General features: G+C 45.3%; 1 protein-coding gene across 2 annotated transcripts in view; it reads left to right on the top strand.

Annotated features, from left to right (window-relative positions):
- smad6b (SMAD family member 6b) overlaps positions 1–14353 on the top strand; it is a 34718-nt gene extending 20365 nt beyond the window's left edge. For both annotated transcript variants that reach the window (XM_019876000.1, XM_019875999.1), the window contains one exon: positions 13582–14353. In XM_019876000.1, coding sequence (XP_019731559.1) covers positions 13582–14123 — 542 coding nt within the window. In that variant the 3' untranslated portion in view covers positions 14124–14353. The remainder of the gene's footprint in view (positions 1–13581) is intronic.
- Positions 14354–21323: the final 6970 nt, after the last annotated feature.

Genomic DNA, 21323 nt, shown 5'->3' with positions numbered 1-21323 from the left:
TCTAAATCAGGGGTCCCCAACCTTTTTTGCCCCACGGACCGGTTTAAGTCAGACAATATTTTCAGGGACCGGTATTTAAGGTGTGGCGGATTAATACAACAAAATAATATGGTATGAGCTGCATTAAAACTGTGGTGTTTTCGAAATATAATAATAAACACAAGGAGCGTCTAATCTGGTCGCAACACTCTTATCGCTCTGGTAATGTTTAATGCCTTCAAAATACGATACAACGCAAATTCAAAGTGCATGAAAATGACGACTCACCACAGCCCCGAGCTTGATTTTCTGCAATCAGACAGTCCCATCTCGGGGTAATAGGAGACAATGACACCTCAAGTGTGTGGTTTATGTCCAGTCTACTTCGTAATTTTGTTTTCGTCGCCGTTGCTGCAGAAACCCCCCCGACTCACACAGGTAGGATGTCGGAAATAGCAACTGTGCTATTGTGGCGATCTCAGAGTATTCAGCCATAACTTTGATCCAGTTGTTTCGAACGGACTTTTAAGGCCGCCGTCATTTGCAATCTCCAAGCAGCTTTTTTACTCATTTTGCGGGCTTCAGCATTTTGTTTATGAGCGTCATCGGTCACGTGACCGAGAAGTGTGGCTTGACGTGAGTCAAGCGTGACACAGACGGATGTAACAGAGAATCCGGTAATTTTTCAAAATAAAACACATTTCGTATTCCGAAATAAATAAAACGGAAATAAGGCAAGTTCTTTCTGTGCGGCCCGGTACCAAATGCCCTGCGGACCGGTACCGGTCCGCGGACCGGCGGTTGGGGACCCCTGCTCTAAACCACCCACGCTGGCGGACTATCTGAAATTAGACTGCTATTCTGGATAGATAAAACAAAATTTCTTTTGTGGTTGGCGATTAGCAACTCATGCCAGGGTGGAGATGCCGCCACTGGGCATTTAACCACAATGTGGTTGATCATGTAAAAAGGCAAACTGATAAACAAAAATATAAACTTCCGTAAATGAAATGGTAAGCTGTTTTTCACCGAAGGACTGTATGTGACTTCAGATGATGTACTGGCAAATGAATGGCGATAAATGCAATGTGAGACGCAATTAATGAATTTGGTTTTTATGGCAAAACGAGATCTGCATCTGGCATGTCGCTGCCAGGTATCACGTAGCAACAACCAGATCGGCATCTTGTCGTTCGGGCTCATCTCCCCCCGGGCAGCCTGGCACATATCCTCGGGTTTCCACCGCAGACCTGAGTCTTTCCCAGCGCCTCGCTGCCCACACTCCCTCAGGAACAGCGATGCTCCAGGATACGGGATGTGGAAATAATGTGACTGGAGTGCTTCCACCCTGCCTCCTGAAATCAGGTTTTGCGGATTGTTTATTTGAGGGGAAGGAGTCCTCAGACAAACATCCTGCTTTAAAAAAAAAAAAAAAAAAATGGCCTGGGTTTTGTAGCGGGGAGGTGCACTGCCCCTCTGACTGTGGAATGTTGGAGAGAGGAGCGCTATGTTTGGGCGGTCTTGTAGGGGCTCTCGTCACCCCGTTTGTCACGTCCAGCTCGATGCTGTACATCCTGAAGGGTCTTGTGCTCTATTCTCTGTGTAGCCGTGTAAAGGCCTTACCCACAATCCCTGTCTCAAGTATCTGTTCCTGTCCTGGGAGGCTGGTTTCCGTTTCCTCTTACGTAACACACACACGCACACACACACGAGCCATTGATAAGAGCGATAAGCACATTTTTCATTTTCCCTTTCTCAGCATTGTTAGGCTGCGATCAGAAATCCACTTTCAACTTTTCCTCTCGGGGGCTGTGCCGCCGAATGTCCTCAACTCGAGTCCATAGCAGCGGTTCATTAACATGCCCCCCCCCCGCCCCGCCCCCTGCACCCCCGTTGTGGTGTACGCAAGGGTGTGTGCATGTTTGGTAGTTGTTTTGATTGTTTGTAGATTGATTGCAGTCTAGATTGTTTCCACTCTGACCAAAAAAAAAAAAGTGCTCATCTGGCCTTTAGATTAAGAGGTATCCATATTTTTACTCTCTGTTGAAGACGTGTAGACAAAAGGCAAAGTAAACATTGAGCTATATTTAAAACCTTTTCTGATTTTTCCCGAGTCGAGGAGTCTGTTGCTGTGTCCAGTTCAGTCCAGCTCGCCATGGGACCGTTTAGCACTCTAATCTCTGATCTGATTTATCCTTCCCCTGCGGGGTGTGTCGGGCAAGATGGCGATAGCCGTGTCTGCGCCGTAATTAGTGTGGCATCGCGGCGGCGCGACACCCACTTATGAATTCTACAAAGAGGATGGCATCATGTGTCTGCTTATTACAAGACACGCTTTGTTTGGGAAGAAGGCACATTTTGCGCTCTTCCCGTTATAATTGCTGGAATAAATTTTTTTTTTTTTTTTTGATAAATCATCTGTCTGCAGTTGGTCAAGCTTCAATCTTTGCGTAAGAGACCACCTCTGAGCTTGGTCCTGCAAAGGAAGGAGGTTAAAATTGGATGCAGAGTAATTGACAATGTGCATAGCTGTCCTAGGCCGCAAATAGTTAACAGCAGTTCTTGTGACCTAGTAAACAGTAAATAGAAAGGACATACAATGCGGCACAATGTTTGTTGATGGGTGGTGTGCATTAAAAAAAAAAAAAAAAAGTCGACGTGATAAAGCCGCCGGTGTGCTTGGATTATGATCGTAATCCGATTTATGACTTGCTGATTTATATTTACGCCACACTTGTTTGGGAGAATTTTGTGAAGTTGTCACCGTGAACGCTGAAAAGACTGCTGGTGTTTAGTAAGTTCACAACTAGAATTGAAATAGACAAATGTCTTTCATTTTAATTTTACTTTTTTCTTTTTTGGCCAAAACATTTCTGTATAGTAATTGTTTATTGTTATATGGATCAAAGTATTGCTTGTGTTTTTTCATGAAAAAAAAATACATACAAAGAAGACCTTGAAAGAAATCACACCCACAAAAAATCATGATCGCAAAATTGAGGGGGAAAAAAAAACCCCAAAACCTGCAATTAGTAAATCACTCAGCCCTACTCCGGACCATATTTATTTTCATGGTTTGAGTCACATTGGCAATAAAGAGACCCTTCCACCCAAGTAATTCTATAATGGCACTACAAGTCTCGGGAAGTTGGCCAGAATACAACCGCGTCACACTTTTGTCCCTTTTGTTAACAATTCGGCTTTGTTTGAAGTTCCGTGCTAAATTGAGCCACATTGTCGTTACATAGATGGTCTTTGTATAATTAAAACAACAAATTTCATGGCCGCTCTGCTGTTTGGCCTGCCCCCCCCCCCCCTCCGCCTCTTGACGAAGTCATATAACGTTGCCAGCACACATACATACATAGCGCGGCTGCACTGCTAATCGATAGCAGTCCTCGGCATGGCCCTAAAACCTTTTACGTGCCACGAGAAACAAGCATGCAGGCTCAGTATTTATCTGTCTTTTGGCCAGCCAGTGTGGTGCCAGCGCTGTTGGGTGTTTGACTAACTTCTGAAGGGCGCGCGGATATAGATTCATCAAAAACCTCATGCATGACTCGGAATCTAATCTCCCGGCACCACGCTTGTCATTCAAGTTAACACAGTGCGCTGTGTTCAACCAGAATAACGTGTGCGCTAAGAAGGCCCCCCCCAAAAAAAAAATAGCAGCAAAAGCTCCATTCATTCAGCTCGGGGGCATGGGGTTACAGCAACAAATAAGGAGCGTGCAATGCCATTAAAAATGTATGGAATGTCCAACTGTTAGTTTAGTGTTTTAGTGTGCCTCCTCTCAAGGCTGAGAGGGAGAGGGGGGGCGGGGGGGGGGGGGGGGGGGGGGGGGGGGGACAATGCTCCCTTTTGAGCAGCCACTGTAAATGTGCTTGCCTGGCAAAGACGAGTGGAGGAGGTGCCAGTTGCGGAGGCTGTTTTTATTTTCTGACCATTTTTTTACCCACAATTATAAATCCAGACACTGGCCTTGGTCGGTCATGATTTTTGGCCTGTGGTCTGATTGCCGGCTAAAATAGACTCAAGATTTTTACTTTAAAATTTTTTTTTTCCCCCCCCCCCCCCCACTCTTCCTCCCCAGAGGAGCACAGACAGTTGCGCCCCAATCTATAGCCGTCAGTATTTTTAAAACTCAGAATAGCCGGTGCATTCATTGAGCCACCAGAATGCCGTGTGCGGATTAGCCGCTGAGGCCCACGTCGGTCGACATCTCCAAACAAGCCTTTTTACAGCGAGGAGGGGAAGGACAGAAGCTCATTGTGGACAGAGAGGAACAATAAAGTGCTTCATTTTCTCTGGCTGTTCACATGTAACTGGAGAAACATGAATTTCTCTCCTTCGTTATCTTAAACTTGATCTGCCGGCCATAAATCTCTCACACGGTGAACACGGGACCAAGAGTCGACGTCGGAATCATTTTTTTAAAAGTCGGTACATTTGTTTGATGCTTTAGCGAAGTATCTTATTTTTAATGGCCTCAAGCCTTTTTTTTTTTTGACCATGCTAAGCTAAGTTATCCATACAGTGTAGTATACGGACGAAAATATTGAAACAACTGGCGGTTGAAAATACGGAGTTGGTCCTTCTTGAGGGGAAACGTATTTTGGAGTGTGTCTGGGAATTTGCATCCATTCAACCAAAGAAGCTCAACAGTCTCCATTTGAGTTCGCCTCAAAGGTGTTGGGTGAGGTTGAAGTCGGGGCTTCGGTCAGTTCTTCAACACCAAAACCCACCGAGCATTGACTTTATGGGCTCTGCCCTTGGCCCTCGTAAAAGAAACAGGCGCTCCCCAAACCGTTTCCACAAAATTGCATCCGCGGTGACTTAAAAATGATAAGTAGCAGGTTTTAAATTCACGCGTTGTCTCAATACTTTAGTCCAGGGGTGTCAAACTCATTTCACATTGTGGGCCACATACGGCCTCGTTAGATGTCAAGTGGGCCGGACCATTAAAATGATCCCATACTCTGCTATAATTAACCAAAATATGATCCCACCGATTGTACAAAGGCACAAAACTTTTACAAGTAATTGGTATTGAAAAATATAGTAATGCACTTTAAGACATGTGCATATAAAATCTAAATGTAATCCCCGCCTGCGCCTTACAAACTAAGGAGAGTGCTAATAAATGTGTAAAGAATAAAGTATTCGCATGTCCTTGATAGCGTCTGCTGGTTTGGGTCTGTCTCAGTGAGAGATGAAGCAGCAGTTGTCTTCTACTGTGATCAAAACAATGTATCCCCTAGCGGATACTCCATGAATTGCACCTTATTAAAAATATTAATTCCGGGTCTTTTATGCATTTTTTTCTCTTGTAAATGATCCCGCAGGCCTGATGGAACCTCCTTGGGGGCCGGTTCCGGCCTGCGGGCCATATGTTTGACACCCCTGCTTTAGTCCATATTGTGGATGTTTGACCCCAGACAACCCGACAGACAAACGATGTTGACTGGTGAAACTGCCTTGAAAATCAAGAGATTTGACGTTTAAACTCCTATTAATTTTGTCCCTGGCCTTGGGTTGGGAAAACAAAATCTGTTGACGTTTGAACTCTATATATATTTTTTTTTTCTTTCCGTGTCTTTTCTTTCATGTGCCTTTCTTCAAGTCTTGGCTGTGTGACTTCAGTACGTGCAGTCAGGCTGTCGCATTTCAGGGTACGGTTTCGATTAGAGGTCTGGCTGTAACTTCCCCCTCTTCCCCTTCTCTCTGTGAAAGCCAGCACATAATTTTCTTAATGAAATCCTGCCATCGCCTTTAAGCTCCAAGACTTTCCGCAGATGTTGACAGGGGAAGGGCCGTGCCGGCGATCGGTAATGTTCACCGCCGCATTTTTAATTGATGTCTCACTTGTTGTGAAACGGACTGAATGGAGAGTGGGGGCGGGGCCGGGGTGGTGGTGTTGTCTGTGTTTGGGGTGTGCTGGTGTCTGGATGTTCACGCTGGAGCGTTGTGTCGTACAGGCCGGCGAGAGTGTTGTGATTGAAACATAAACTCTGGTGCCGTATTATCCTGACAGAACACATTTTTCTTCACTGACTGTGATCCAGTAGGCCCGATCAATAGTTTCAACTTGTTTCAACTACGACTCCCGTCCATCCCAGACGCTGTAAAGCAAAAACATGCCCTTCGCCTTAAATTAGTCTCGCTAATATAACTCGGAATAATAAGAGTTTCTTGTGACTGTTCGATTGAAACCCAAGCTTTTAGGAATTTTTTTTTTCCTTTTTGTTTACATGGCAACAGCTCTTCGGAGCCTGTTTGCGCTCATGGCAAAGTTGCTGTAACCGTTTTCCATCCGGCAACTGAAAACTGAGCACTTGGCTGTGCAGTGTTCAGTGTTGTCAGACATGAGTATCACAAATAAAGCAACGGTAGCGTTGAACACTGACGTGATGTGTTTGTTTGATTCAGTTGCGTTCTTACATATTGTCTTCATATGTCCAAATATGGTCAATTTTGTATTTTGTCACAAATTGATACCGTTGGCCATTCCCCATGTGCTCCTTTTTTTTTTTTTTTTTTTTTTTTTACAAATTATTAATCAATTTCATGGATTGGAAATAGCTCGAGAGCAAATCTTTTACCGATGTTGTGAGAAGTTTTGTAGAATTCCAACTTTTGTTGATTCTGGGGGCGGCCGTTCAGCATTATGTCATCTCAAGATTGGAGTCCTTGGCTGTCATTAAGTCTTAAAGCATTTTTTAAAAATATATGTAATTTTATTAGCAACTGAACATGATTATGGGAACAATTTTTCCAGAAAAGTCTTGGGAGTTGTGAAGATTCCTCCCGACCGCGACGTGATGATACTTTTGAAATAAACCCAACATTTGCCAGGGCGACGACATTAGCCAACCCCGCCACTGTGCTTTGTAGTATTTTACCCCCACACTCTCCCCGATGCTGCAGTGCTCGATTTTCTTGCCTCCATCGATGTTAAAAACTGCACAAGAGTTCTTCTCAGTTGTGACTGTTAGCGTTTCTCGTTCCAACGGGCACATCGAGCATGTCGGTATTTTTGCGTCCTTTCCCGCTGTACGATTTTCAAGCGGAAAACTGAAAAAAATCCATCCCTGCATCCAAACAAACCACAAGAAAGACCAGAGTTGGGATTTGAACCCCCAACCTCAGAAATGATACCGATGTCCTAGCCACGACCCAACCACGCTACCCAGTGGAAAAAAAAATATCTACATTTGCAAGGTTCCGTTCAAAAAGCGGGCCTCTTTGCCGTACCCTGCCCCCACATCCAAACCAGAGTAGGAAGTTTGGAATGTGCAGGGTCCTCTTTACTCAAAGGCTCTAGCCTACTTGGCTGAAATGTGCCTCGCGCACTCGCAAACAAACACTAGCGCGCACACACATGCACACGTAGGTTGTACGAGGGGGAGGTGGGGGGCGGGGGGGTCAAAGAGCGCAGCCACCCAGCAGGATGTTCACTGAGTGTTTTGCTTTCGGTGCTCGGCTGCCTGCCCTCTTCCACGTCTGCGGGCCTTGAAGGCGGCCTGGAGACACGACCTTCATAAGAGCACTTTGCCCCTCCACCCCCAGCCACACACTTACGAAGGGCACCGAAGGACTCGACCACACAACTCACTTGAGCGCCACGGCTTTTGGCACTTTGCGGCGCTTTGGAGGAAACTCGCAGGAAATGAGTAGCACGTCGTCTTCCTTTGTCCTTCCCGGCCAACGCCGCTCCTCCGCGTTTGGCCCTTTTGCTCCCTGTAGCCTCGCTGTCATTTATTGATTTAATTTATGGGCTGTGTTTGTTATCTGCTACGCGAAGGGCGCAGCGCTTTTCCTCCCTGGAGGCGCCGGCGCAGAATGGAGAGAAAGTGTAGATGACGTGGGTAACAATGCGAAGTATTCCCCAGTTGTGACGAGCCGGGCGCGCTTCGCCGGATTCGGTTTCTCAGTTTTGCCTTGGCCGTGTTTTGTAGGGGGCGCAGATCTCTCTTTCTTTCTCTCCCCCTACCCCCTCTCTGCCAAGCACACCAGACCTCGGGGAAAGGGGGAAAAAAAAAAATCCATCGACATATAAAAGCAGCTTCAGTTGGCGTGTCCGACTGATAAAGCTGACTTTGATGGCAGAGATAGCCCAGACGCCAGCCTAAATGTTGCCTGCTCAAGGGTTATAGTCTGCCAGTGGGAGCCATTGTGCGCTGAATGAAAGGCCGACTCCAAGCACGACGGGGGGGAGGCCGATGCTTGGGTTGTTGTTTTAGGTCGAAAAAAAAAAAAGGTGAAGAATGTACGCGGCGAGCTGCTCAGGAATGCTCACAAAATGTTACAAGCGCAATACAAAGACCACAACGTAAAGTCCGCCTGCGCTTTTTTTTTTTTTTCCCCCTCACCGCAGGCCCCCTCCAGCCTATCAGTTCATTGGGAGAGACTAATAGCCGGAGGGGAATCTAATCCTTGGCACAGGATGAGAGGCTGCTGCACCCCTCTCCTCCCTTTTTTCTCCTTGCCGCCCCCTTCCCCTCCACTGGGCTGCTCAAAGCTGGACTGGAAACAGTGTTTTTGTTTTTTTGTTGGCATCTTTTTTTTTTTTTTTCGCTCTCCCTCCCCTCCGCTGTAGACCGGGAGAGGAATGAGTTCATGTGCGCACTCCGCTCTGGATTAGACAGAGATGAAGTGACACGGAGGTGGCCCAGTGAACACGGAGGGGAAACTGTTGTTTGTTTGCCTGCCCTCCTGGAGGTTGTGGCGTTTTAACACGGATTAGTTCCTTTTTAGGCTTTATCACCCACTTAAAGTCATTTCTGGACTGCTAAGTCAACTTCCAACGCTTCCATTTTTGGGTCATTTGCTCAAGGATGTTCGGATGTGAACCTTCTTTGTTGTTGTCGTGATTCGATTTGGGACCAACAGGTGGCACTGTAGGGCTCCCCCTGCAGCTGCACACCTGTTGGTCGTTAGGTAATTAGTTGTATAAAAGGACTCCCGTGCCCGGTCATTGTTTGTGTTTGCGTCTGTCGGGTTTGTTTACGTCATGTTTCTGTTCTTGAGAGTTTTTAGCTTCTGCCGTGGTTTTTGTTTGTTACTTTGGATTCTTTTTTATGTCAAGACTTTGTTTAGGATTTAGTTTTCTCTGTGTTTTAATACAATTCTTCAAGTTCACCGTGCTCCTCCCTCCTGCCTGCTTTTTGGGGTCCTCCACCACCTCGCAAACGTGACAGTTGTGATTTATTAGTCACGCTGGAGGGGGGGGGGCACTTTAATGGCCACCCTAACATTTTTTTATCATAATTTTTTAATGTTGTTTTGCCTTTGACTGTCACAGTCTCAAAATTGTCATTGAATAACTTGAACGGTAATGAAATTATGAATTGCGTTAGCTGCATGACGGCCCATGATAATCTTCGCCGAACAATGAGCCTTAAAGGGGAAGGCGAGTCAAACATTTTCTTTATAATAAGTTCTACATACAATTAATTCATATAATTATAGTTTTTGAAGTTTCCTGGACTAGTTGTGTTAACAGTACTTATTTTAAGAAATATTGCCAAATTAAATGTTCCTTTTTGGGCAGATCATGTTTCTCGAATGAAGTCATTTATTTTTAATGTCATTGCAGTGAATGATGGAGGACATTTCAAAGGCGCGGTTTTGATATATTATCTTTTAAGTGTGTCAGGAAATGTTTTTTTCCAAAGTCGTTTGTGCGTAACAACGGCGCACTTTGAATCCCGTTATGTAACGGGTCGCAGCTCATTAACTCCTTTGCGCGTCGGCCCCGTCGGAAGAGGAAGTGTACACATGCCGCGTTGCGGTCGGGTGCGTGGATTCCGAGAGTGACACTAAGAGGAGAAGCTTTTGAGAATAAAATAACAATAATAACACGTGCTACTATTCTAATGGGTAAACGGAGCTGTTAAAGGGTGATGGGGTTAAATGGATGCAGCGCAACAGTAATTGCTACCATCCTGCCACGACTCCACCCTGAGCAGACCCTCTCAAAGGCCAACATGGATTCAAAGAGTTGGGCGCCTCTGCTGTGGTCAGAGGGGAGGAAGACACACGCCCTCCCCTAATTCACCGCCGCGTGTCGTATTTGACCGGCCCGCCTGTGCGTTTCCTCGCGCTCGCTTTCTTTCTGTCGCAGTTTGCTCACAGAGTTTCACATTCATGGCCAATGAAGTTGAGGCTTTACCACCAGGTCTTCGTGAGCAGGGTGATTTGATTGTCGACTGGTGAAATCTTTAGTCACAACTGGAATCCAACTGTTCAGTCTTCCACGCGAATGTATTTTCAACTGGTAGGGATGGAAGAGGGTCTTGCCCAGCTTGCTTGTGAAATTCAGCTTTGACAAACAGATGCCCGCATATGGCGCCGTCGCATCGCTTTGGATTTGAGATCAGCACAGATTTTAAGTAGAGGATAAGGATTAGGCGGTGAAGCTCCGCTCGTCATGACGATTATGAACAGAACACCTCATATTTGAACAGAGTATGTTTATGTATGGGTTCAACAGCGTATGTGTCACAGTAGGTAGAAGAAAGTGTATATCATCATCGTGAGAAAAGATGAGGCACTTCATGGAGTGAAGGAGAAAGACCATGTAAAAAAGCCAGCGACGCGCTACTCGAGCGAGTTCTTAAATCATCATTTAAATCATCAATTTTTTTTTAAGCTGTAAACCTTGGCGATGTTTGTGCATTTGTTGGCCGAGTGGTTCGTTAGCAAAATGATGCAAAAAAGCTAGCCATCAATTGAACTGTTCCAAGCACAAAATAAATATTGAAAAAAACCTTGCATGTAACCTGATAATACAATAAGCTGTCCACTGGAGTAACCGCTGCCCCTGAAAGGGTTAACTGCCCGAGCAATCATTTTAACATTCTGGACATCAGACTTAGGTTGTACAAAGATGGATTGTGTCCTCATGATCTCAAAGCCCTCACCTCCGTGCCCCCCCCCCCTTCACGTAGCCAAAACATACAAGTTGAGGACAAAAACACAAACGCGTCTGGGTTGCAGACACGTGCGCAAAAGCACACGTATACACTTTTGACACAACAGAGAAGCAGGAAAAGGCTTGGCTCACCGTGCCTTCATTGTCTTCCCTCTGGCTTAACATTAGATACGTTTCTAACCTTTGTCCCGCTCGTCGCTCATACTGGTCCACGCGAAGTCACTTCGCAGTCTCTGAAAAATGTATTATTATTATTTTGATTGATCTTGAAATCACAATCGATAAGCACGATTATTTATTTGTTTGACAACTTCAACTCCCAAAACGCAACTTGAAACCTAACTCGAAGGAACAACTGGAAAATAAATAACAAAGTCAAATAGTAATGTATTTAAATAATAGGAATACAAAACAATAGATAAAAATGAAACTTGCACGCGCGCACATCGTCAACTCCCAAAACGCAACTTGAAACCTAACTCGAAAGAACAACCGGAAAATAAATAACAAAGTCAAATAGTATTATATTTAAGTAATAGGAATACAAAACAATAGATAAAAATGAAAATTGCACGACGCACATCATTTTTCTTCGATTACTGTATCACATTGGGGAACAATTTGGAAAATTCGTTTTGAGTTCGATTTTGAGGTTGATTAGACCTAAAATCGGGGCGATGTTTCAGAAATTGCAGTCAGTTTTGTTTTGTTTTTTGGAGCGTCCTTTTTTTTACTCCACATCTTTTAATCTAGATCGGAAAAATTTCACTGATTAGCTGGCGCAGATACAATAAAATTGCCTGAGTAAGACTGTAGTAAGAAGAGCTGATTACGATTGGACTCATCTGGAACTACGTGACAACCCGTTTGTGCAGTCACAATTGAGACAATGCGGTGAGAGGTGCGTGCAGCTCCCATTAATAAAAAATTAATCCGTGCTATCAATATCTGCCAACACAAAGCTAGCATAGTGGGAATTTAGAGTGTTCGCGCTGTCTTTTCACTTAACCTCATAATAGTGAACATAACGTCGTAAACTTCTGTTTTGTATTAGAAGATAGAGAAAAACGGAGTGTCCCAAGTGTGACGTTTTTACGATCGTGAGAAGTCAAATTGGAAAATCGTGATTATATTTTGATTAATCGCCCAGTCATTCTATGCTTACGTGTGAAGGGTTGATCGATCGCGGTGACCAGAGAGAAGGAGACATTTCGCCATTTGGCCTTCTGCGTGCACACTTTGCAAGTTTACCTTGATGTGTGGGCCCTATTTGATTTCTGAGACAATGGAGGGGGGCCGTAAACAAGTTGGCTCTGACTTCTTTGTACAGGCCGCTCGCAGTAAACGCTCAACTCGGAGTGGAGGAGTCGCAGTGTGGAATTCGCTAATGGCACATGCATTTCGGGGCCCCAGACAACAGGGTGAGGTGAGGGGTACGGGGTGGGGTGGGGGGTCGTTTCAGCCACCAGTGTGTGCGCAAACACACACAGCCCCGTCTGCAGCCCCCGACTCCCACTCAGTCACTCCTGGTCCTGCACTGCAACGAAAAGCCTGTTGCCAGCAGGCGCAGTTGTGTCTGCGCACGTCTGGCTCGCCGCTAATCTTTTCCGCAAACTTCATTAACGCGGCGCAGTGCGTCACTCGGACGTGCCTTTAGTTCCTCCACCTTCAAGGCGTCTGTTAATGCGGTGGGCGGGCATTACGCCCCCCCCCCACCCCCCAACCCCGCACCCAAAAACTCACAGGCTGAAAGGAATGGGGCCACAGGCCTTGGGCTTTAAACCCTCTGTGCCAATAGACGCTGTGAAGCAAAATAATGGCATCACTCTGTGTGTGAGTTAATGGGAGCTGATAGCATGAAGGCCGGGGGGGGTCAGCAGGTCACGGGCTTGTGCTAAGTTGTCAGGGAGCTGAATGCCGTCCCTGGGCCCACAGCAGGGGGAAGAGTTGTGCGCTGGGGGAGGGGACCCCCTGCCTCAGCCCTATCACCCCCGCCCCCTCCCCTCCCTCCTCTGTTACTACTGTGGAATGTGAGCAGGAAGACGGGACCTTATTCTCCAGGAGTAAAAAGGTGCAGAAAAAAAACCCTCTTATTCACCATGGACATATTTCATCAGGCATGAAAACGGGCAGCACGCGTGTGCGCAGAACGGACATCCACCGAGAGAGCACTAAGTCACCTCTGGGCCGTTGCTGAAAAGTGTTCACAGACAGCAGCCATGAAAAGTGGATTAGCAACCGGATTTACTGGTCATTGGTAAATGCCAAATTCATTCCTCTGTGACAAGGACACGTTTTGGGCTTTATTTCACCAGTGGAAAGAGTGAGTGTGTGAGTCGCCCGGGTTTCAGTCGTGATGGGGACCTCTTGAGACGGCGGCGGGCACTGCAGGTCTTCCCTCGGATTGACCTCGATACACCCTCGGGATATGTATATATAGTCAGTCGTGTGTGCGTGTGTGTGTGCGTTGGGTGGATGCGCAAGCGGCGGTATTTATACAAGGCTTCGATTTCAATACAGTGCCTTCGTCGGTATTTATAGCGTAGCCATCTGCTTCCAACAATAAAAAGCAGATCCCTCCAAACGTAAGCCTTCCTTTTTACTCGCCGTGTTTGCTCATGTTGATGTTTTGACTCCAGCGCGTCTCCCTGCGTGTGTCTTCGCAGATGCCAGCATGTCACCCGATGCCCCCAAGCAGAGACACTGGTGCAACGTGGCGTACTGGGAGCACCGCACGCGCGTGGGCCGCCTCTACACAGTGTACGAGCACTCCGTCAGCATCTTCTACGATCTACCTCAGGGCACGGGCTTCTGCCTGGGCCAGCTCAACCTGGAGCACCGCAGCAGCACGGTGCAGCGCACGCGCGGTAAAATCGGCTACGGCATCCTCCTCAGCAAAGAGCCGGACGGCGTGTGGGCGTACAACCGCAGCGAGCACCCCATCTTCGTCAATTCGCCCACGCTGGACGCGCCCAACGGCAGGAGCTTGGTGGTGCGGAAGGTGATGCCGGGCTTCTCCATCAAGGTGTTCGACTACGAGCGCTCGTGCCTGCTGCGCTACACGGCCGAGGCCGAGCTCCTGGACGGACCCTACGACCCCAACAGCGTGCGCATCAGCTTCGCCAAGGGCTGGGGGCCCTGCTACTCCAGACAGTTCATCACCTCCTGCCCCTGCTGGCTGGAGATCCTCCTGAACAACCACAGATAACACGGAACGGACCCCACACACTATCCCAAATATCATCTACCTAGATTTAATATAAAGTTTTATATATTATATGAAATACATATATATATATATATATATATATATATATTATACTTGTAAATACGGAGTCCTTTTTACAATGTCATTATTTATGTATGGTGCAATGTGTAAGAGGAAAAAAAAAATGGAATATGCACTTTGGCTCATCTATATGTATGAACCCATACATACATATACTGTGTGTGTTTATATATATATATATATATATATATATATATATAAAGAGAAAGAAAATTTCAATACCAACTTGAGAAATTATACAGCAAAATTAGGACAGAGCCTGGATTTGGTGTATAGATTTTATATACTCTTAATATCCAGACGAAAAGCTAACCATTCACACATTGATAATAAAGTATTCGCATAATACGTCGCCTTGTTTTCGTCTGTTCCGTCCGTGCCTTTGCTTTGCCTCGACAATTTCTAAAAGAGGAGCGGCAGCGTGGGCGCCGAGTGGTTAGCACGTCTGCCGTACCATTCTCGGGTTCAAGGTTTGAATCTCAGCGTGGACCTTTCAATTTGTTTCTGCGCTGCTTTTGCGGATTTTTGGGTCCTCCGTCTTCATACCGTATTCCAAAAACATGACGGGGTCATTGAAGTCTCAAATTTTTAGATTCATTTGAGTGTGAATGTTTGTCAATACAGTCAAACCTCGGGTTTCGAACGTCTCTGTTCTCGACCAAATCAGTTTTTGACCAGAAATTTCGAGTTTTTTATGTCTCGGATTACGACCGAAAATCGGTTCTCGACCAAACTGAGCGCACTTGAATGTGCCACTTGACTCCTCTCGCCTTCCTTACACGAGGAAGTGACGCTTCCTCATGTAGCGTTCCAATTGTGAGCAGACGTGTTCAATCAATATTTTTTTTTTTTAAAGTGCGTGCTTTCGGTTTTCGAACAAACCGGTTTTCGAACAGCCTTCTGGAACGGATTGTGGTCGAAAACCGAGGTATGACTGTATGTGTTTGGTTTTGACTGACAGTTATTCGTTTTGCAAAATGTTTTTTTTTAATTTAAATTTTTTTAATTAAATAGATGATGACCTTCACTCCATAAACTATTGGCCATATGTGTCACCCAACCATTGTTTCAATTAATTAGCCTTGCCTACTTGTCCTTGAGGTCCTAAGAAGCCAAAGACGATGGTGCAGTGCAAGGAGAAAATGACCGTCCTCCCGTAGGTGTCAAGCTCAAACATGAGCATGATCCATCCACGTTCGCCGGGATCTCACAATGCACGTTGAAAGAGTCCGGGGGACCCAGCAACTTGAGAACGGCCTCTGTGATGGTGGAATGTGCACGTTTTTTTTTTCTTTCTTTTTTACAAGCCTCCTGGAATCTTCCACACTGCTGCCAGGGTGGATGTGGTTTTGCTGGCTTCCTTCATAATTGCTGGTGTTGGGTTAGATTGGTGGTGTGCTGGTGGTGAGTGTGCGTCGGTGTTTGCCAGCATTCAGCAAAGGAGCCATTCAGCTCCCCTCATTCTGCTTTCATGGGCAGCTTTTAATAGACCCGGCATCAACGTCCGCTAAAGAGAGCATTTGAAAAAAAAAAAAGTTATTACAATGAGGAGCGCTTTTAAACTCGATAATACGATTTTCCGATTGAATGTGCTGCTGAGCGAGGCGCCTCGCTCCTTCCCTTTACATAAAGCGGCCCAGACAGCCTCCTCCAGGCCCGCTGCCTGTCTGGAGCCAACGTTGTGGAGAGGAGTGGCTCCGCTCTGCCTCTGCTCTCTTCCCCAACAACTGGGGGCCATTATCCTGCTCCTTTGTGTCTCTGTTATGGGAAAAAAGGGTCCAGATCACCACTGGAGAGGAACTAGCAGACAATTATATACAATATACGGGGGTGGGCGAAGAACTAAGGCTCCTAGTGGCCGCATTATACAAGCCACCACAGAGGAGAGAAGGGGCTTTAATTAGATGGTGGGGGGGGGGGGGTCACAGTTCATATACAGTATAATGCGCACATCTTTTTTGTGGATTGCACTGAAAGTAAAAGTCCTTTTAAGCTGTTTTGTTGATACTACAGACTCGCATGCCTCAATCATTTCTTTCAGAAGTCACCCCAGAAAATCGTTCCACCATATCGCAGAATGTGCGCTGTACCCTCCCCAAAAATGCCGAATTTTGCTGTATCTGTGTCGCAACCATGTGTGTGAACACACTATTGCTTTTTAAAGCTCAGAATTTCCAAAGCCTGTTATTAGGGTTTGTGTGCTGCCAAAGCCTCATTGCATTCCTCAGACTGTAGCCTTTTCCCGACGCCGGGAACCCTGCAACAAAGCAATGAGAGCTGTTCCCTTATTCCTCTTAAGTCACTCAATGAATCTGAAGAATCAACAAACACGCTGAGTCAAAAAAAAATAAAAAATCTGTTTACATTTGGTACAATAGATAAGCAAAGGGAGTTTCGTGAATAAAAGTGGGGTCATGAACCAAAAAGGGTGGATGGAGCTCGACACCATGCAACCTGCTGATTGTCCAATCCAGAATTGTCCTGGTTTATTTGTTTGGCAAAAGTGAGTCATATTTTTCACATCGCTGGTTACATTCACATTTGTCTGACAAATTGGGAGAGCTTGACAACTTCTGGCGATCTCGGCCATGACAAATGGGGAGTCTTTAACCAGTGGGAGGAACGAGTCAAATAAGCAAAGACGCTTTTCAGAAAGCGATGAGTATTTCTAGTATATTTTATTATAATATAGTTGTGTCTTCTATCAAATGTTAAGATGATAGATATTTGTCATAAACGCAGTAAAAACGCAACGGTAACACTGAGCAAAGACATTCCTACTTTGCGAGCCCTCCTCCAGTTATACAAAAAAATCCAAAAGACAAAAAAAAAAATCCATAATAATCAAAGATAAACACTGAAGGGAAAGAGGGGCAGGCAGCGTACATCGTTAAAAATTATGATTTATTTTTTAATAAAAAGGACAGTATCCGAGTTAGGCACGAGAATATGATTTATTTTTTAATAAAAAGGACAGTATCCGATGAAGATGCAGGCATTTGACCATTTGCAGCGGTATTTCACCTGTCAAGTAAACAGAATGACAAAAGAAAAATTGTCCATTGTGATTGACAAATTGTGATGTCGTTGATTCAGATGAGATGTGGGTAGAAGCTGTTCTTAGTCTCGATCTGGCTGTGACGCTAATGTTCTGTGGCACGGCTATCATATACACTGTGCTGGGGTGCCCAACCAGTCGATCACGATCTGGTCCCAAGTCGATCGTGGGGGGTTCTGGGGAAAATAGATTTTTAAAAATGTGATGTGTGTGTGTTTTTAACATTAAATATTTTTTGTGTTCGTGCACACGGCACCCTAAGCATACTCTCGTTTTCACTTTCACACAAAAAAAAAGTAAAAAAACAAAAAAAAATAAAATAAAATGATATAACAAAGCAGGTCACCTTTAACCTACAGTGGCGGGTGACTGCGTCACCGGAAGTTGTTAGCAGTCAGCAGTCTACTCGCAGTTTGCGATTAGAGATGTTGCTATATATCTTTTTTATTTTTATTATTCTCATTCAAAGGTTGTTTCATGTACAATTCACCGATGGCACAGGCAAAGAATGGGAATCTGAACTACCAAGAGAAAACATTTTAAACCATGCATATGAGCTACGATAGTGACGTTGTTCCACTGAAGACGCTGCAAAAGTGCCGCCGCGTCAGATCTCGACGAAGGTAGGCACGGATTCCTTTTTACAAACTCACAAGGTCTTGTATCTACTATATTTTTCCGTTCCGTTCTTGTTCTCAGCCGTTTTGGCTGTTGCTCATCGTGCCATGCGCGTGTGAATGCGTGCACGTGCGGTAGCGGGTCGATTGCTTGAAAAGTCGATCTTAGGTCAAAAAAGGTTGGGCACGCCTGATATATGGTATATTGTGCAGCACATATATGTGGCGTGGATTTGTGAAGGCCACTCCACGGATGGGTTGTGCCGTTCTGTTGACAAGCTGCAGAGCCTTTCTGTTCGGTACGGCAGTGGTTCCCACCCCCGGTCCGCGGTTCATTTGGTACCGGGTCGCACAGAAAGAACAAATAATCTATTATTTCGGAATCCGAAAGATGTTTTATTTTGAAAAATTACCTGAATCTCCGTCACATCCGTCAATGTCATTCTTGACGTACGTCAAGGCGCGCTTCTGGGTCACGTGATAGCTTACGCTAAAACGAAATGGAGGAGCTCGTAAAATGAGTAAAAAAACAAACAAATGCGGAAGGTTTCTTTGGGGAAACGGCCCAGCCAAGAGACAGAAGAGGAGCCTTCGACTTCGAAGAAAAAGAAAGGTACATTTCAAAGCGATTCATTTGAAGCCATGTTTAAACATTACTATAGCGACCTGAGAGTGTTGCGGCCAGAGACATGTTCCTCGTGTCATGTTTATTATTATGTTTAGAAAATACCACCGTTTTTATGCAGGTCTTATCATATTATTTGTTGTATTTATCTCTACACCTGAAAGGCCGGTCCGTGAAAATATTGTCTGACATAAAACTGGTCCGTGGGGCAAAAAAGGTTGGGGACCGCTGCTGTACGGGACTGTTCCCGAATCAGACTGTGATGAAGTTAGTCAGGATGCTCTCCACTGTGCATCTCTAGAACTATGGGAGGAATTCCAGATTTTCTCTGTGTTGAGCCTTCAGTGCCTGAAAAATCAAACTACGTACGTTAACAAAGAATTGTTTTGGTTTGTTTAGTTTTTTTTTTCCACCACTGCTATTGAGGTGGAGGACATCCCATGTTGACATTGCATAATGGAAACCGAGCCAGATCTGACTGTACTGTTCAAAACTGTACAGAGCTGCGCCAAAGTGAACTGGCAAGCTCAGAGGAAACATGGCTGTAAATCAATTGTTTAGTTAAGTCAGGCAGATGTGGAGCAGCTTGCTGCCACTCCATTTCATGACCTCGCCGTGCTGCACATCTGGCACCTCCAAAAAAAAAAAACCATACACACAAGTGAGTTAATAGCACATTTGGAGACGAATGGAGATTACACAGAGCGGTCCGGAACAAGTTCCTGTTCTCTTGTCATGAACGCCATCCCACAACATGTCTTCTTCTCACCTCTGCAGTGAAGGGTGTTAATTACGGCTCCTCGCAGCTGCCGTGCTCACCACTTACGGGGCGTGCTGACACATGCCAGCGTGCTGGGGATCCACGCTCTCATGGAAGATTATGGAAAGGCACGCCGGCACCATTTGGCTCACTAAAATGCGCCAAATCCTGATTGTCCAATGCTGTGGCTTATGGGAAGCCGTTTGAGCATTTTTCGATGTCCTTCAAATCCAATTTCAGATGTGTGTACTAGTAAGAGCTTTTCCCTCACAAGTAAAACAAGTCAGGAAACTAGTAGCATGACTGTGTCTTCCTAGTCATATGTTTCTCTCTATTTTACATTTCTGCACACACGTATGATACTTTGGTGTCCTTGTAGAGCAATTGCACTTAACTGCTGCACTAGTTGACAACCACTACTAGTCCCATACCTAGTACCATTTTAAATTTCTACCATTTAACATCTCGTGCTTCACTGGTACTAGCAATGTACAGATGTCAACCAGTGCATGGCTTTTCCTCACTAGTAGCATGTACACCAAGTTTAGATGAATGGTGTATTAGTACACAGACCTTAACGCGGATCATATTTGGGGTTAATCAATCAGGCTCACTTTAACCCTTTCATGCACCAATAGTGATAACCTGTAACCTGATAACATATGCTGTCCATTGTAGTAACCGCTGTCCCTGAAAGGGTTAAAAGGTGGCAAGTGTGTGCTGATCTCCATTTAACCTGATTTTGAATGTTAGTTAATTCTGACCACAGCCACCTCCCCATATATTTAAGGGTGTGCACACTTGTGCAACTACACTATCTCAGTTGCCGGATATCAAGTTTTGAGCCGCAAGAGCATTAATTCCCCCCGAAAAACATGATCGCTTTTTTGGAAAAAAAGTGTCTTCAATTGAGTTGTATTCATTTTGTTAGTTTTTTTTTAACTATAAGAACTAGTCGTGGGAAAAATTGAACCGGTATGACAGTCGTTCTAGTGGTGCACTGAATTGTCTTACCAAGGAGTCAGACAAAGAGTGTACTACTACTACATGATAGTACGTTGAGATGGTTATCAGAACTGTAAATTCTCAAACGGCTTTCACGACCTGGACAAAAGTGTTGAGACAACTCTGAACACCGACAGGAAGTGTGAATGGAAAGACCATATGACGTTCACCCACGGCAAAAAAAAAAAAACAAAAAACAAAATGAAGGAAACCCAAATCATGAACCCATTTAAGGCTGGATTGAAGTCACTGATGGTGGAGTGTTTGTTCCTTTTCTAGCCCTCATTGTCTATCCTGCTTTGCTGTGGAAAAGCGACAGGCAGATCAAGGCAGGATCTTCTGTCATGGCTCTGATTGGGAGGGAGTGGAGGGGGGGGGGGGATTTTACAAGCTCTGTCAGGCCACCAAGCGAGCCTTCAACACACGACTTGCCACTTTGTCAGAAGCCAAAAAGCAAAGCAGTGGGGATGCTCCTCTGCAAATCTTGTAGCTTGCTCCCTCCCCTCCCTCCCTCCAGTGTCTCTTCCCGCCCTTGGGTAATTACAGGGTGCAAAAGGGGCCTCTCTGACGTACAAAAAGGATTTATTTTAGTGAGTTTCCACAGAGGTTAAAAGAATGCCACAGTGTGAGCGCGCGAGCACACACGCGCGCACACACATACACACACACACACACACACACACACACACACATTTGGATTAAAAAAAAAATCTGACAGCATTCATCAACACCATATCACCTTGTTTAATTCCCCCACGATCGTGCAAGCTCAACAAACTCCTATGCGGTGTGGAGGTATGTTTAAAAAAATTCTTTCAGAAACAAAACAAATTCACATTCTACTCCTTCCAAATCACACCGTCGACCCTTGTCCGAGTGTAGTCTCCCATTCTCACACACCGACACACACACACTCAATGTGATACAATGCAGGCGTCTGTCTCTGTTTCACCGACAATTCAATTTGCTTTTAATTACACCACTGCAGAAACTCATTTCATTGCATTAACTTGCAAAGGATGTGTGCTAATTTTTTCCCCCCTGCACAAAGAGT

The sequence above is a fragment of the Hippocampus comes genome, unplaced genomic scaffold (assembly GCF_001891065.2).
Source record: "Hippocampus comes isolate QL1 unplaced genomic scaffold, H_comes_QL1_v1.1 scaffold142, whole genome shotgun sequence".
Lineage (NCBI taxonomy): Eukaryota > Metazoa > Chordata > Actinopteri > Syngnathiformes > Syngnathidae > Hippocampus > Hippocampus comes.
This window is presented reverse-complemented; position numbering and strand designations above follow the sequence as displayed.